The sequence below is a fragment of the Stegodyphus dumicola genome, chromosome X1 (genome assembly GCF_044657685.1).
Source record: "Stegodyphus dumicola isolate Sdum_Otavi_A_Nest chromosome X1, ASM4465768v1".
Lineage (NCBI taxonomy): Eukaryota > Metazoa > Arthropoda > Arachnida > Araneae > Eresidae > Stegodyphus > Stegodyphus dumicola.
This window is the reverse complement of record NC_140780.1, coordinates 125946932-125963719: the sequence shown is the minus strand read 5'-3', so window position 1 is coordinate 125963719 and position 16788 is coordinate 125946932. Positions and strand designations below refer to the sequence as shown.

General features: G+C 34.7%; 1 protein-coding gene across 5 annotated transcripts in view; it reads right to left on the bottom strand.

The window, feature by feature from the left end:
- Nucleotides 1-16788, bottom strand: part of LOC118190051 (scavenger receptor class B member 1-like) — a 205298-nt gene that overhangs the window by 81333 nt on the left and 107177 nt on the right. For all 5 annotated transcript variants that reach the window (XM_085806981.1, XM_085806980.1, XM_085806984.1 and 2 more), the window contains 2 exons: nt 8050-8210; nt 5391-5532 (listed from right to left, as the gene is read on the bottom strand). In XM_085806981.1, coding sequence (XP_085663107.1) covers nt 5391-5532; nt 8050-8210 — 303 coding nt within the window. The remainder of the gene's footprint in view (nt 1-5390; nt 5533-8049; nt 8211-16788) is intronic.

Below are 16788 nucleotides of genomic sequence, written 5' to 3'. Positions count from 1 at the left end.
GTGGCGCCATCGGTTGATGAAACCAGAACTAAACCATAATTTCTTTAAAGGCCGAAGGCAAAGATGCATTGGAATTAGGATCGTTAACTAGAACAGAAAGATTTTTTTGAATGTGAAATGCCTCTAGAAAATCCAGTTCTCCAATGGAAGATGTTTTTTGAATAATTTTGGCAGCAGAAAAATTGAAAGTGTGATTTTCGGACCAACAATGTTGGGCAACAGAAGACTTCTGTGTTTCCTTTTTCCTAACATATGCCTCATATTCCTTGATGCGAAATTTTAAGGCTCTCTTAGTTTGGCCAATCTAAATTAAACCACACTGGCAAGGAATCCTATAAATACCCCAGGAATTCATATCCGGAATGGGGTCCTTGAGTATGGAACTCGGAATTTTATTTATGGGAGTATAAGGTATTTCTCCCACTTCCCTAGCGTCCTTCGTGGTGTAGTGGTTCTGCACACTGGCCCGGTATTCCAGAGGTCCATGGTTCGATTCCCGGCGAAGGCAGTTGCATATTTTTCATTTCTCTGGCTTCCAAAAAATCCTACTGACTCTACAAAAGGCGCCCGAACTAAAACGGGTTGTGGATGATGAGTCTCCGCACCCAGGATTTGGCGACTAGGAATCCCATGCAATCACAAAATGGCGGCCACACCACACAGTAACACCACACAGACACAGTAACACACCGAATAAATACTAATTCAGAAGTCAAACAACAAAAATCAGTGTTATATTTTCAAATTTTCACAGGACTAGTTTCGATGGTTTTACCGAACCACCATCTTCAGCTGCAAAAGCGCAAATGAACGAGATAGGATATAATGATCAGATAAGATAAGAAAGCCTGAACAGAAAATAAGCAAGTGGCGCAAGACCAGTGGCAGTCAACCTTTTTCACCCTATGCATCCCCTTCACCAATCACGATCATCTCCCCTACCATCTTTTCCAAAATTCGAAAAATGCATACATACATTTAGTCAAATTTAGATAATTTTTGTATTTTAAACAAGAAAAAGCATTGAAAATGTTGATAAATGTAAAAACTGAATAGAAGTAGACTTATATTCCTTGATGATATTCATAAGCTAAAATTAAATAAGTAAATAAAGGGCTGACATTCCCTTCTGAAGATATGAAATCCTTCCCAGGGAAAATTCGCTCAGGCTGAGAATCCCTGCGCTAGACCTTTTTCAGTAAACCATTTTCAGTAAACATGTTGCGACCACAAACAACTTGGCACATTATTTGTGCCAATTTAAAAAGTTTACATTTTTGATAGATTTGCAATAAGAAGAGCTAGCAGACAGCCGTCCAGCTAGGCCGAACAGTATAAAGCGGGTGCGCTACGTTCAGGATTAAATCTTAATTCAGGCTGAGTTAGTTTTAGTCCACAATACATTTTGTTGGGTAATTAATACCGCTGTAAAATTTTTATTGGCTGCTTGAGTTTTAGTTCCATTTACATCGTCAGAATTATGCAAGAGCCATGTAACAAGGACTAGTCTCGAAATGACCCTGTGCAAAAAGTAATTACTATTTTTAGAATAGAGAAAGGAAATTAATTTAGGCTGCAAATTTAAATTATAATTTATCTTTTACAAACTCTTTGTTTTTCTTACATATATATATATATATATATATGTGTGTGTGTGTGTGTGTAAGAAAAAGAATATGTAAAATATTAAACTAGCAGCGTAAATTAATTTCCTTTCTCTATTCTAAAAATAGTAACCCCTCTCTGCACTGCGTCATTTTGAGAAAAATCCATGTCATATGACTCTTACGTAATTCTGGTAATGTAAGTTGAACTAAAACTCAAGCAGCCAATAAAAATTTTACAGCCATATTAATTATCCAATCAAAATGCTTTGAAAACCAAAACTAACTCAGTCTGACTTGAGATTTCATCCTGAACATTACGCACTTTCTTTCCACGCTTTGGCCTAGCTACAGTGCTGTCTGTCTGCTCTTCTTTCTTGCTACAAAATTATCAAAAATGTAAGCCTTTTGTAACAGGCACATTCAATGTGCTGACTTGTGTGTAGCCGAAACATGTTGCCGAAAATAAAACTGAAGATTTAAATCTGCGTTCGCCCTCAATTTCCTGGTCATTGCTTCTGAGCCTGAATATATTACATATATACAAGTATATAATTTGCTTTATCCTTTTCTATTTTATATTTTCAATGCGAAGAATTGATCAATTTCTAAGGTTTATCCTGAGTTTTGAATATGCTTCCAATTACACCAAGACGTGCGAAAAGGAAGGAGAAATACCTTATAGTTTTACCATGCTTAAGTTTAGCTAACATCTTACTTTTTATGCTAATTCTCGTCTGCATTTTCTACTTTTTCCGTACGCTTTAGAATGCAAACTGAGTTTACGCAGCAAGAAAAATTGAAATTCAGAGACAGCATTGTGAAAATCATCCAGCTATGAAGAAGATCCGGTGACAGAACGTGGACAGGTGACAGAATTTTGTGTCTGCTGGAGAGTACGTTTAGAGTTGCTGTTAACTAGAGCCAAGTTGTTGAGATGAAAGCTGGATTTTATATTTTTAATGCTTTAAATATTTGAATTCTTGAAATCTCGCGAACTTGAAACCTCTGAGTTTTGTCTGTTGCTTTTTAATTATAAGTTGTAAACTACACGGAGTAACCAAACAAAACTTTTAGTAAAATTTTACTCTCATCTGTATTACTGAAATTTAACTTGACTTCTATTTAGTTGTAAAGAAGATTTAGAAAAGAAGCCCGACAATTTGGGAAATAGCTTCAGTCTGGTCTAACTTCAGAGTGAATTTGTGTGCGTAGAGAAGATTGACAGTTGGGTGCTGCCAGTTCAGAAAAGAAAGCTACATATAATTATTTAATTTTTTAATGTATTTTGAGCCACAAACATACTTCATCTTCTAAAATCTGAATTCCCACGAAATCGACTCCAGGTTAAGTTTGCCAGTTAAGCTTAAAATGGAGCCCATTTCGTGGCAATTCAGATACCTTAGGTATGCCATATGAATCCGTTCTTTAAAAGTCGTTTTTCTGCCCAAGTTTTTCTCAAAGCTGCTAGATTATGGTAATGCTGTAGTTGAAGGGTTTTACTACGTTTAGAAGCTTATCTCAGATTTTTGCAAACCCTACTAGACTAGAAAGCGTTCTATGGCTTCATTCTGAAACAAACAATTAAGTCGTAAGTAGGTTAAAATAACCTTCTTTATTTAACTCTTTAAATGAATAGAAGTCACTACTTGTGCTATTGATAAACCGCCGCTACTTGAAGGAATTTAAAATAGCATAAGATAATTTCAAATGTAGGTAACGTAGTCTGAGACTACACACAAAACAGGCTACTTAAAAGCAGGCTCGATATAAATAACAGCGCGTACTGTATACGTCATCTAGCAAGCTACTAAAGCCGGAATAACTTTGACAGAGCTGGCGATAGTACATAACTGCAAGGCTAGGCTGCCGGAAACTCTGATACTAAAATATTCAAATCATCTGCTTAAATACACAACAACTAACTTGCATTTTCCTGAGGACTACGGAAGGAAGAAGTTAAAGGGAAAGTTCAAATCATAATAGCTGGTTAATTATTGTAAAAATGCTACATGGTCACTTATCCGAGTTAAATGACATGATGTCCCTAATAAAAGAAATTTTTGTATTTGTTTTCTGGTATAGTTTTCTGATTCTTTTCCTTTTTTGCAAATAAATTAGTGGTCCTTTAATCAAGCATTTAGAAAACTGACATTCAAACATTTACTAGATGTTATGTTGCAAATGTTGTACCGTTACTTGCTTCATAAGTTAGTGTCTATGAAGATTAATGATATTACATTCCTGGAAGGTGAAGTCCACAAGAAGAAAAGAGGGAAGAACAGTGGTAAAAGTCCTAATTCAGCTTTCTAAATGTAAAACAAAAGCCGCTTCAGGCATTCACTAACATGATGATAGGTTAAGGTCTTGTTTATTTTATAATGGCAAATGCCTTTTTAAGAGAAACCGGTTCACATGCACGTCACACATAAGGTACACTACGAAAACACCCAGGTAACCAGCCCGTTTCCTAAGATTTGAATCCCCTTTGAGCTAGCAATGTTAAGCGACTTTACCGCTCGGCCATTGGTATGCTGATGGAAGGCTAAAATGCTCGAAAATTTTGCAATCAGTGAATCCATGAATCCATGAATTGCAATCCATGAATTTATTAAGCAGATCCGGTGTGAAGTATTCAGGCTTTTCTGAAACTTAAGAACTTCCACGTTATAAAAAAGGAAACATGTATCATGAAATGAAGAAGGAATTTAAAGTGTTTTTTACTTTCACCTCTTCTTAGAAGCGTCGAGACAACGATATTTGAAGTAAATTTAGTGTGCTGCTTATATTGCAATTGGAACTGAGAAATGATATGTTAAATTTTAAACTTCATATTCATTATTTCATATAGTCAATTACATATACATAGTAAAAGATAGTGGAATGATTTGAAGTGAAAAGGAGTACCTTGAGTTAAAAAGAATGGATTCGAATGTAACTCACGCTAAAGAATTATAAACTGTATCCTCCAAAATGCAATTACCTATTCGAATTCTTACTACAAATATACACAGATTTCGGAGGTTTAATTTCATTCTCAGTAAGCTTAATTTATTATAAAGCAGAATTTCCAGATGAATACTTTTTTAATGTTTAAAATTCGGCAAAAACTACCTTAGCTTGGCGTAGATTTTTAATAAAGCTCTATGTGATTTTAATGCTGCATTGCTCTCGTCTTTCATCAATTTGGAAAACTTTCTTCACTCTTGAAGAAAAAAACTGATCGCTTATCTACTGAGCTTTAATCTTCGCCAGCTGAAGTTGCTTTTTAGCTTGATTTTACATTGGAATGTTTCTCTTTTATTTCACCTCTTTACATGCTTTTTATGAGCGTTTCAAATTTTGTGTAGCTTTCTCACGTCTAAGGAAATCACTTGAATATTTCTTTGTAAATGAAGGAGAAAAAGAATCCAGTTTACGTTCTCAGTAGTTTGGGCCCGAGAAAATTCTCTTTTATAGTGTTCGGACTTACTGCAAAAATCCAAAATGTCTCGGAAACAACTAGCCCTAATTACATTTCTAATTGTATAATGATTTGAATTTCTCTGAATATAATACGATGCTTAACTAGACTATAAAAATTCAGAACAGAAATGATCAAATCATGAAAAATTTTAATTGATCACATATTGTATTTTTTACTTGCAATTTTAAGTTTATAAATAAATTTTTACTCATCATACAAATTTTTAATAATATCGCTTCAAATTTAGGAGTTTCAAAATTCAGGCCTTGCATTAACATAAAATTTCAGATTTTCAACCCGTTAAGTAAAATCGAACTTACCACCATCGGTACATTAAGAGTAGTAATTACATCATATAAACTCCCATTTGTTCGATCTGGTTGATAATACCATCTTTTTATTTGCTTATAACTTACTGTGCCGTTATTATTCCAGGTAATATTTACTTTTTCTCTGGCTTCCCTGAAAGAGAGACAATATGAATGAATGTTTAAATGCAGGGAAGGAAAGAAATAAGTACAGCTCTGAAATTTTGTAAAAATGCCGTTATGCAGATTTTGATTATGGCACTAAAAATTTAAACATCCACTCATCAGACTGAATTTTAGTATCAAAGCGCAAATTACTCACCAAGACAGAATGAGATAGATATTTTGGTATATAGAAAACACTCCTGTAAAGTTTGTTTTGTATGATGTTTGTATTTTCAAAACATATTTTTCTACTTCCCTCTCTGCGCTGAAACTATTCTCTTAAAATTCTCTACCTTACTTTCATAAACTCTTTAAATGGAAATATATGCCTATGATATATATATAAACAATATAAAACAATATATAAAAAAGTAAAGTCTGCAGTAAATTTTTACGAACATCCTGTACACACATATACATCATATATATAAATATATATATATATATATAGAGAGAGAAACAGAGAAAGAGAGTTATTGTACAAGTTCTTCAACATTTATAAAGGGTGTCCCAAAGTTAACGCAAGATTTGAATTTGGCGCCATTTATGCATTAAGTTGTTGGCAACCCTGAAAAAATAACAGTTTGAAAGCCGAGAGTTTAGGGTTAGTGAAAATAGAGCGTTATACGATACAACAACTTGTCTTCATTATTGAACAATATTTTAAAAATAATGAAAGTTTGGCGGCCGCACTTCTAAAATTTTATACAAAATATGGTAAAAATAGTGTTTTAACGTCGTCAACTGTGAAAAGATAAATTGAAAAATTCGTGGAGACTGGATCAGTTGGAGACGCTAAACACACCGGTCGTCCAAAACCAAGCCGTTCAAATGTCAATATTAAAGCAGTGCGTGAGAGTGTTGATGAAAACCCAGGAACATCAATTTGGCGTCGTGGACAAGAATTGCAAATTTCAAGAAGCTCTCTACAGCGTATACTCCCAAAAGATCTGTGTGTTCATGCTTACAAAATTCTGAAGCCTAATGAACATGAACAGAGAAGAGAATTTGTGGAATGGATTATTAATCATCAAAAAGTGGATGCTGGTTTTTCGAGCAAAATAATCTTAAGCGATAAAGCCCATTTTCACCTCGATGGCTTTGTTAATCATCAAAATTGTCGTGTTTGGGGTTCGGAGAACCCACGTGTGATTAGCGAAAAACAACTGCACGCACAACGTGTCACTGTTTGGTGCGGAATTTTGGCAGGAGGCATCATCGGACCATACATTTTTGAGAATGAGGCCAGTCAAGCAGCAACTGTTAATGGTGCTCGATATCGCGACATGATAACACAATTCTTTCTGCCGAAATCGGATGACATGGATGTGGCCAATATGAGGTTTCAACAAGACGGTGCCACATGCCATACAGCAAATAAAACAATTCAATTACTGCATGAGACATTTCCTGATCGTGTAATCTCTCGTTTCGGTGATTAGAATTGGCCTCCTAGATCATGTGATTTAACACTATTAGATTTCTTCTTGTAGGGTTATTTGAAGTCACAGGTCTATGTCAACAATCCCACAACCCCACGTGCATTACAAGAGGAAATTAAACGCTGCATCAACGAAATTCAGGAACAATTATGCAGAAAGGTCATGAAAAATTTCGACGAAAGGGTGCGTATGTGCCAGCAAAGCCGTGGAGGCCATTTTTCCGATGTGTTATTCCATAAATAACCCTATCCTATGTACTTTATGATTCACTTAAAAAATAAATTCCTAAAGACTAAAAACTCTCTTTTATATTGAATTCATATCTTGCGTTAGTTTTGGAACACACTTTACGATCAGATTATTTTCTCTTCAAACCTTCGCTCTGTGTATTGGGGCTCCGCGCTTCTTTATTTCAACAATGCTGGTCTTTGTATAAATGTCGAAGAACTTATACAATAACTGGTTTCAACTTCATTCAGCACTTTGAAGGAAAAAAAGTCATTCAGCACAGCCAAAGGGGCTCTTTAATAACTACAGGTCACAAATACCCATCTTCCGAAGTAACTTTATAAATTCCGCTGCAAATTTTCATATTCTATAGAGAATTTTGGCTAGCTCTAGCGACAATAGAATGCTCCACCAATTAAGTACAAATGCTGATAGTCATATAACAGGCGGTACAGCAACTCAACAGGCGGTAAGAGTAAGTAAGTAAACACTTTGGAAATGAGCTGAAACGTCAGCCTGGCAACCTAGGCTCCAACGCCCGACGTCAGTTACCGAGTTGACAATTATTTTCCTTAACTGTGAAGCATGGGAAATAATTTCTTAATAGAAGGCCTTTCAGAAAACTGGATAGAAAAGAGTGGCTCAGCTCTAGTTTGTTTCATTTCTTGTTAGACAGAGATGGCGAGTGAATAAATAAATGCTTGAATACTTTTTTTTTCAGACAGCGTATTTCAATAATAAGAATTTTTACTAAGCATATGTCATTTTTTTAAAGCATATGTCTACTCTGTGAATCAGAATAGTTATAAATTAATACCCGAAAACGTATTGAATACCTGAAAGTATAGGGTCCGACTTCTTCTAAAACTGGTTTGCTTGTGAGATCCCATATTTCTTGCGGATTCGTGATGTTAAAAAAGTAAAAATGTATATAGATTGGCACTGGCACATCTTTCCAATATTTGTAACTATCGGAATCTTCATTAATTACCAGTCTCTGAAAAAGATTTGAAAGAAATTAGAATTTATAAAACTGTATAGTTAAACATCGAAACTTCAAAAACTTAAAAAATCTGATGCTTCAGTGCTGAAAAATAAAGACTGAGAAACTATCTGAAAAGCATAATGCTTACGTGAGAGCAGTAGAACCTGCGTATTTCTTCCGAGGAATAGAAATATTAAAAAAAAAAAACAATTTGCTGGATCATACATATTTTGAGTAAAAAAAGTTGACAATAAGAAAATAAAAGAATTAGAAAAGATTACCAATTTTAACTTTCAATATTTTTAGAATGTTTTCAAATTAATAGTTTTAGCTTTTTAAAACTGGCAACTTTAATTTTATAATAATTGCTAATTTTAGCTTTAAATTTAAATTAATTGTTAGTTTTAGCTTTAAAATTTTTGAATATTGTTTAAAAATTAATAAATTTAAATTCGAAAATTTTTTAGATGACAGTAAAAATAATCTTTCCTTTGATTATTGGTTTCTGACAAATTGTTAACTACAATTAATACATTTTGGGGCATTAATTAGGTTCAAACATTTGTAGGGTTTATATTTATTTTAACTAACATTTATTTTAAGCTATCTTTCCTGTCAAGCCTTTACTTTTCCCTGGAATTGCCAATGCCAGAGTATGTAAATGTTAGTAGAACGCGCAGAGTATTCAAATTTTTAGCAGAAGTAATTTTGACTTAAATAGAAGGGAAACGAGTTTGTAATGTGCTTTCTTGATTCACGAGCGTGAAGGTTGCTTGGTAGAAGTTTAAGAACCGCGCGTTTCGGCCTGTGTGCCTACTTCGGCAGTTAGTTGAATCTTTCAACTTCTTATTCTGAAAGTTTGCTGAAATCTCAGCTGTATCTTAGAACGCGGTTAAGTTAGTCACGTTTATAGAGCCTCGTAGGTAGTGACTTGTTATTTATTCATCCTGTTATTTATTTTTAGTTGTACTTTTCTATTTTTATTTAACCGCCGGGTCGGCGTAGTTTGTGAGCGTCAAGTGAACGCATCTGTAACTTCTAAAGTGGAATAAAAAGGGAGTTAAACCCTTCTTAAGAGTTTGTGTAATTTCCAGTTCATAGCAGTCACTACTACTGTTGCGGGCAAGTTGGGGCCACACAACACCACACCTTATGTTCAAGTTTCTGTAATAATCTTCGTTTCCAGAATGTCTACGAAGGGGGTAACCGCAATGGAATCTGCAATCGCAGTGGATAAACTGGCAAAATGTGCTTTATCGATCACTCGCATATTATCGCCTCGAAGTGCTCTCTATCACTGAAATATTGTATCATGCTAAATGTTTTATCATGGTATGCATACTGTTTTATTATTATGCATACTGTTTTATTATATAACATTTCAACTGTTTCATGCTATTTCTACTGAAGTTTTATCCAAAATTAAAAAAACATCACTACTTTAATAGTGATAAAGATTGCTTCATCACTCGTCACGACGAAATGTGCTAAGTACTTCCACTTGCTGTGACCAAATATTAAAGACCATGGTTGTCCAACTGAGAGCTGAAGCACGATTATATAGTAAAGGAGTTCAACGTCTAATATCAGAGAAGAGAACGAGACGCAATTTCAGAGTTTCCAATCGGCCCTTGTACAAGTTCGCTGAGATATTGTAAGTATGTTAAAAACTAATCATCAGTATTTACTTTGTGCTGAAATTTTCTGCATAGATCTCAAATGAGAAATTTATTACATTAAAACAGATAATGGATATGAAGTGAGTATTCTTCAAATAAAAGTTTTAAGAAAATGTTTACAACATGCTGAAGACGTGGAGTCTCATATGTATTTTCGATAACTTCTTTTATAGACTATATGATGGAAACTATATACACAATAAATTAATCCTAAAAAACATGAATTGAGATGCGTAAGAGAATCTTTAAGAGGGATGATAGTGAAAAAGCAAAATACTTTGTGTAAGAGAAGGCAGGAGGTAAAGTGTTATTTTACAGGTAAGAAAAATAAATCTTTTACTGCTCAGTGGTAAAATATCCTCTCTTTCCGCATCACTGCGTGCTGCGTCATCGTTGCAACGGAAACCTATATTTAAAATGAAAATACGAACATTCCGACATCTAAGCTTAAGAGATTTTTCTTATCTTTAGCTCCGAGACGTTAATAACTTCCAAATAAGCGCATAATTAATATTTAAAGAAGCACATCAATGGTGTATAGTTACCAAGAAAAATCTATAGATTTACTTTCATAATTCACTGCTGACCCGCTCTTGTTTGAAAACTGCTTAACTTAATTGGCTTTACTATAAATAAGGCGCAAGTACTTTCCACAAATATTATGCTTTATGAACTTTTAATATTAGATTCAAACTTAATTGTTATTTCTAAACTGAAATCTTGAGCTTCTAATAAACCATACCAACATTTAGGATTTTCCGGGAAGTTTTCTGTCTGAACAGCATAACAGAATCAGAATTTCGCCCGAATGTGATTTTTTTCTTTGCGATTATCTTATTAGATAATTTCAAGTTTTCTTCATTAGTTATTGAATGTTGACATAAACAAACAAGATAAATTTTCTAAACTTCGGAATTAATAAATAAAAATCTTAATTCATGTAATATAAAAATTAGTTAATAATAAATGCTATAGGCATAATATTAATAATAAGTATCAATGAGTTGTCACACTTATTATATATAACTTACTTTTAAGTAAATAATAAAGGATGTAAAAGATACATTGAAGAGGAAATAAAACGGTTTCACTACGGTGTCATTAATTTTAATTCCACTGAAGCTTCTTATAAATGTCGTAATGAATTATTAGGGCAGTTATAAGAGGAAATCTTGAAACTCATTCTTGTCCTCGTGCGGAATTGAACTCCTGATTTGTCTAATATATTGATATTTACACATACACAGGTGATAGGAAAGGCCTTCAATTTCTTAAATATTTTTATCATTATAACAGAAGGGTTTTCAAGGAGCTATAACGAAAGCCCTTCTTTCAGCCCACCAGCAGTCGAGAGGTACGAGGGCCATCCAGGAAGTAGATTACGTTTCCGTCTGTGTCCGCTAGGGGCGGGGCTAGCGCGGCCATCTTGGGGTCAGAGCCAAGGGGGGCCCAAGAGCGATGCGCAGTGCAGGGAGAAAGTTATGCCACATACGCATGACGTCATGTGGGTGACAGCGTTAGTTCTTGGCATTTGTTTACTTTCGTTGCATCAACAGTTTGATTTGATTTGTGTTGTTAATTTGCTATTATACCTAAGCGGAAGTGGCAAATTGTGCTATAGCGTTGTGTCAGAATTATACACGTTAATACGTTTTTTGGCGGAAAACGCTTTTTACAATCAGATAAAATAACTATTTTTTTAATGAATTTATGTAGTTTTCATACATAACTGTGATGTAATTTTACATTTATTTTTCATTTTACTGCTATTTTACATTTAAATTGAAAAATTTCTCATTTTAAATCATTTTTTATCATAATCTTCATTTTGTGTATGAGACTTACATCGTAGTGAGATATTTAAACTCAGTGTCATGTTTACCAATACTGAGTACCTAAATGATTAGTTAATAAATTTGCGTATCCAACTTCATTCACATGTTTTGGTTACTTTCTTTACATCCCAAACGTAACTCTATGTATTGAAGCAGCGTCTGGGTTAAGCTTTGCGAACTAAGTAAACTGATACATGCCTCACCGTGAGGAAAGGACAATTTCTCGACCACACTATGCTGCAAACATCGAATGAGTGAGTGACATATTTCCTTCAGTGTTATTTAACTGATGCATACAGGTATGTGTGATGTAATTTAATTGATATAACTTACACATGCTTGAACCTGAAGGAAAACAAATCTGTGTATAATGCTAGAATACAAATAGCGAAAGAGAAAGTAAGATATTCTGTTCAGTGTTATTTAACTGCTGCATATGTTTTAATTTTGATTCCATATAACTTGTTTTTAATTATAAGAGAAAGAAAAATAATTCAATATTGAACACATATTTCGAGTATAACAAAAGTATTTTAAGAAACAAGCTAATAAAAATACATTAGTGATTAAAAATATTTAATTTGTGTACAGACTGAATTGAAACTAAGATGTGGTGGTGTATTTAATTATAGCAAAGCACACTAGGGCTATCTGCGTAATAGGTGTGATGCCTTCGTGGAGGACTTTCTCAGGGAAACTGGCTCGTATACATGTTACGCATGAGGAAAACCACGAAAACACCCATGCAGCCAGCCCGTTCGCGGGATTCGAACCGAACTACCCAGTGTTCAGCGACTTTACCGCTCGGCCGCTGGTGGACCGAAACTAAGACGTAAGGCAAGTTTATTATTATTATTATTGTGCGTATATGTGTAAGAAAATGTATTTTAATTGTTCCATTTTTAATGTATGAAAGGAAGAATAGGATGCCAATATCGAAGATTATTTACTATAGCAAATAATCACGTCAGGATAAATGTTATATAGAAATCTTGGGAGTGTAAGGGGTTATAAGAGTACTTTTAGATTATACTGAAAATATACGCACTTCTGCAATAATCTGAAGTGAATCAGTATGAAGTGACTTTTCACTTTAAAAAGAATGTGATAAGTATACTATTTAAAAGTATAATGACGGATATTAAGAAATTTGTAGAATTTTATGGTATTTAAATATGAATTTGTTAAGTCAAATCTTTTTATATATATTTTTGCTTGAGATATGTAATTTAAACTGAAAATCACGATCATATATTTCTCATGGAAAGTGCATGAGCAATGAAAATAAATAGAATAATACTTTTTGATTATGTTTTTACCATGGTCTTAGCAGTTATGCCATCATGTGTTCTGTTCAACAAGATTTATTTAGTGCAAACAATACTACGAAAAAATATTGAAAAATACCTTGTTTTACAATATTTATTTCCCTTAATTAACTTAAATATCGTTTTTCATTTTCTAATGCTTTCCTTTACGAAAAGAATTTAATGCTTACAATTATTTTCAGCATTCGTACGAATTCTGTGCATAAAATAAACATTTTCTTTAACAAAATACTTAATCGGAAAGTATATACCCCGTATTTCCGGTATATCTACCACATATAAAATGATTATTTTGCTTTAGTTTACATTTTTTCCATTACCAAAATCATGTAGCAGACGCGTCGGCCGATGCGTCTTGTCTCCCGGGTGACGTCACTACCAGCAACCAATGGCACACTTTTTCCGTTCCTGGCCTAACCTTAGTATATTAAAGAACCTTGGGTCAGAGCGTTGCGCAGCTCAGTCTGCATCTAGCCGTGCTAGTGAGAGGTTCGTGCTGTGCTCCGTTCAGATACTGTGACGGTTTGAAATGTCTGCGTTAATTGAAAATCCCACGAGCTGCGAGGTGCGCTCAGTAATAAGGTTTCTGACTGCAAAAAACTGTAAACCGATAGAAATCTATCGGCAGCTTCGTGAAGTGTATGGGGACAACATTATCACTGAAGGTGGAGTGCGTCAGTGGGTCATAAGATTTCAAAATGGCCGAACCAATGTTCACGACGAAGATCGAAGTGGGAGACCCAGCATAGTGACCGCCGAACTTCTCGAAAAAGTCGATGCTAAAGTCCGTGAAAATCGAAATTTCACAATAACGAAACTTTCTTTGAGTTTTCCACAAATTTCGCGAAGTTTGTTGCACGAAATCATCAGCGAAAAGCTTGGTTACCACAAGTTTTGTGCAAGATGGAAGGCAAGAAGAGGTAACGAAGTGGTTGAAGGCGCAGGCGGCCGAATTTTTCGACGAAGGAATTTCCAAGCTCGTACATCGCTACGATAAATGCCTTAATTTGTATGGTGACTATGTAGAAAAGTAGTATTTGAGTGTGGCTTTCATCTGTATATAATAAAATTTGTTTCCTATACTTTGTTTATTTTTTTATTCCAAAACGTAATCTACTTTCTGGTGCCGAATACTGTAAATTTAGCCGCGGTTCAAATTCCGACGGACGGATTGTCTTCCTGGGAGATTTCTTAGTTTTTTCCATGTGTAACACGATTCGAGCCAGTTTCCCTCAATACATCCTCCGCAAAGGTATTCCTTTGCTATTCACATAGCCTGTAATCTAATTCAATCTCTTCTATTCGGATGTTGAAATTTCGAGCAATAGTCGCTAAAGTTACGAAATATGGACAGTGAAATAATTTTATAGTCTCAAAATAATCTTTACACCTTTTGGACTTCAATAACAGGAACAGGAGCCCTAATAACAGCAAGTGTTTTTGCTTTTCAGTCACATTGTGACATTTGGTTTAAGTTTTACTATCAGTTAGGTTTATGTTGATTCCTTTTCTATATGCCTTGTTTCTTCACATAATGGCTCAGTCCAGAGGTCTAAATAAATTTTACAAATACAAGCCGCATAGGCTAATATTAGGAGTAAATCATAACCGATGTATTCTGAACAGAATTCTGGATACCAGTGCTTGCCTAAATTGAACCTCATCCGAATAAAAGCTTTGAGGGCCTGACATTGTTACATTTAAAAAGTGTTGAAAGTTAGCTGTGTTTTTCTGTCCGACATAGACAGCGTTGAAGCTCGGTGTAGAGTCTGTTGAAATTGTAAATCAGCCAATATATTGTATATTAGCAGCAAGTCGCTATCAACAAGGAGTTGAATTAATTGTTTTGTATTATTTCAGCTGTACGTCCTATAAGTTGTGAGGGATAAAACTTTGTTAACTTTTACCCTTTAAGTTGTACCTTGTATTTACAGTAAGCATTAAGGATAAGCAATAACTTTCCACCAGTTGAGTACCTTCTAAAGGTAGCCGTTAAGTCCAAGCAAGCAGCTTGATTTAAGTAATTAATCGCCTTTTGATGTTATAACGTATCTTAAAGTTACAGATGTTCAGAACGACGGCTACTGGCAGCAACATAACGTCTACGAGCTATCGAAAAGATCGACAAACAGACAATATGATTTCAATAAAAAGGAAATCACAGGCAGTTTCAGTCGCATATCTTATGTCATCTGTGGCTTTGCGGATTATGCTCAATGAAAGTTTCTAATACAGTCCTCATATTTTATCCATTGATTTTCTGCATCATATTCTCTTTAGATTGTAAGGTATTTCTCCCGCCTTCCTAGCGTGCCTTCGTGGTGTAGTGGTTCTGCACGCTGGGCCGGTATTCCAGAGGTCCGTGGTTCGATTCCCGGCGAAAGCATTGCTAATTTTTCATCTTTCCTGTTTCCAAAAAATCCTAATGTCTCTACAGAGGCGCTCGAACTAAAAGCGTTGTGGATGATGACTCTCCACACCCAGGATTTGGCGAATGGGTCCCCTAAAAACCCCAGTCGCCCTTTAAAAGGGGGAGTATGTAAGGTATTTCTCCCGCTTTCCTAGCGTGCCTTCGTGGTGTAGTGGTCAGCACACTGAGCCGGTATTTCAGAGGTCCGTGGTTCGATTCCCGGCTAAAGCGTTGCTAATTTTTCATCTTTCCTGCTTCCAAAATACCTAATTTCTCTATAAGATTACATCCAGTTTCTTCTTCCTCAAACTTGTTACGCAATGTCGTAACTGTTATACATGACCGTCGCGGAGTATCAAATTCAATTTTCCGTAGTTTTTCTCCTCGCATACATTCTCAGTATTTTGATAACACTTTAAAATTCTTTCACGCTGAAAGAAAGGAAACATGCCCAACTCTGTTATTAAGTGCAGACTGATGGCTGCTACCAATGTAATAATTGTTGTCGAACGAAAACGCTAATGTCCATTCTTCTGGCATAACATTTTAAGTTAGAAGAAACCAATCGATACGAGCCCTTTTTCTTTCAGAAAGTTCTTCATGAAGGCATTCTTTCATTTAGAAAGTAAAAGAATGTGCACAATGGCACTCAATTTCGATTATTTTGTACTTAGACCTATTTGCTACTAAGGTACGAGTTATAATCGCTTACGACCGTTTGCAAGATTCATTTTAGCTAGCATATTGTTTTCATGTTAATTCTTCGCTGTGATTTTATTTATTTTGTCAGCCTTCGTCAGAATACCAATTAACTTGGAATTAAATGTTGGCCGAAACTGCTAGAGAAAGAATGCTGTGGCAGCCTGGAAGTAAAGCGTGTTAGCCTGAGAAGATGAGCCAACCTGTATGAGTGAATTTTGTAACTATTAATGCGTAGGATTTGAATCCCCACTACCGGACACAAGTCGATAGGTGAAAGTTTGATTTTGTTTTATATTACTTTAAATACCTGAATTCCATAGATCCGATACATATTGGAGGTTTCTAAATGTTTATTTTTAGTTGCACTAAAAGACATAGTTTTAATAAACTTTTTGTTATGCTTTAATAAATTTCTTCTCTGTGTTATTGAAATTTAGTTAGGCTTCTGTTTAAAGCGAACACGAAAATTCTGCAAAACAAAGGAAGTTAAACAAAAGTAAGTAGATAATAAGTTAAGCTTAAAATATTAAAAGGAAGTCTTTGAGTAGAAATATTTGTAAAATCTAATCAGAGGTAAAATAATGCTTGTTATAATTGCGGCTTAGGAATGGAAGGTATTTGAGGTCAACTGTTAGC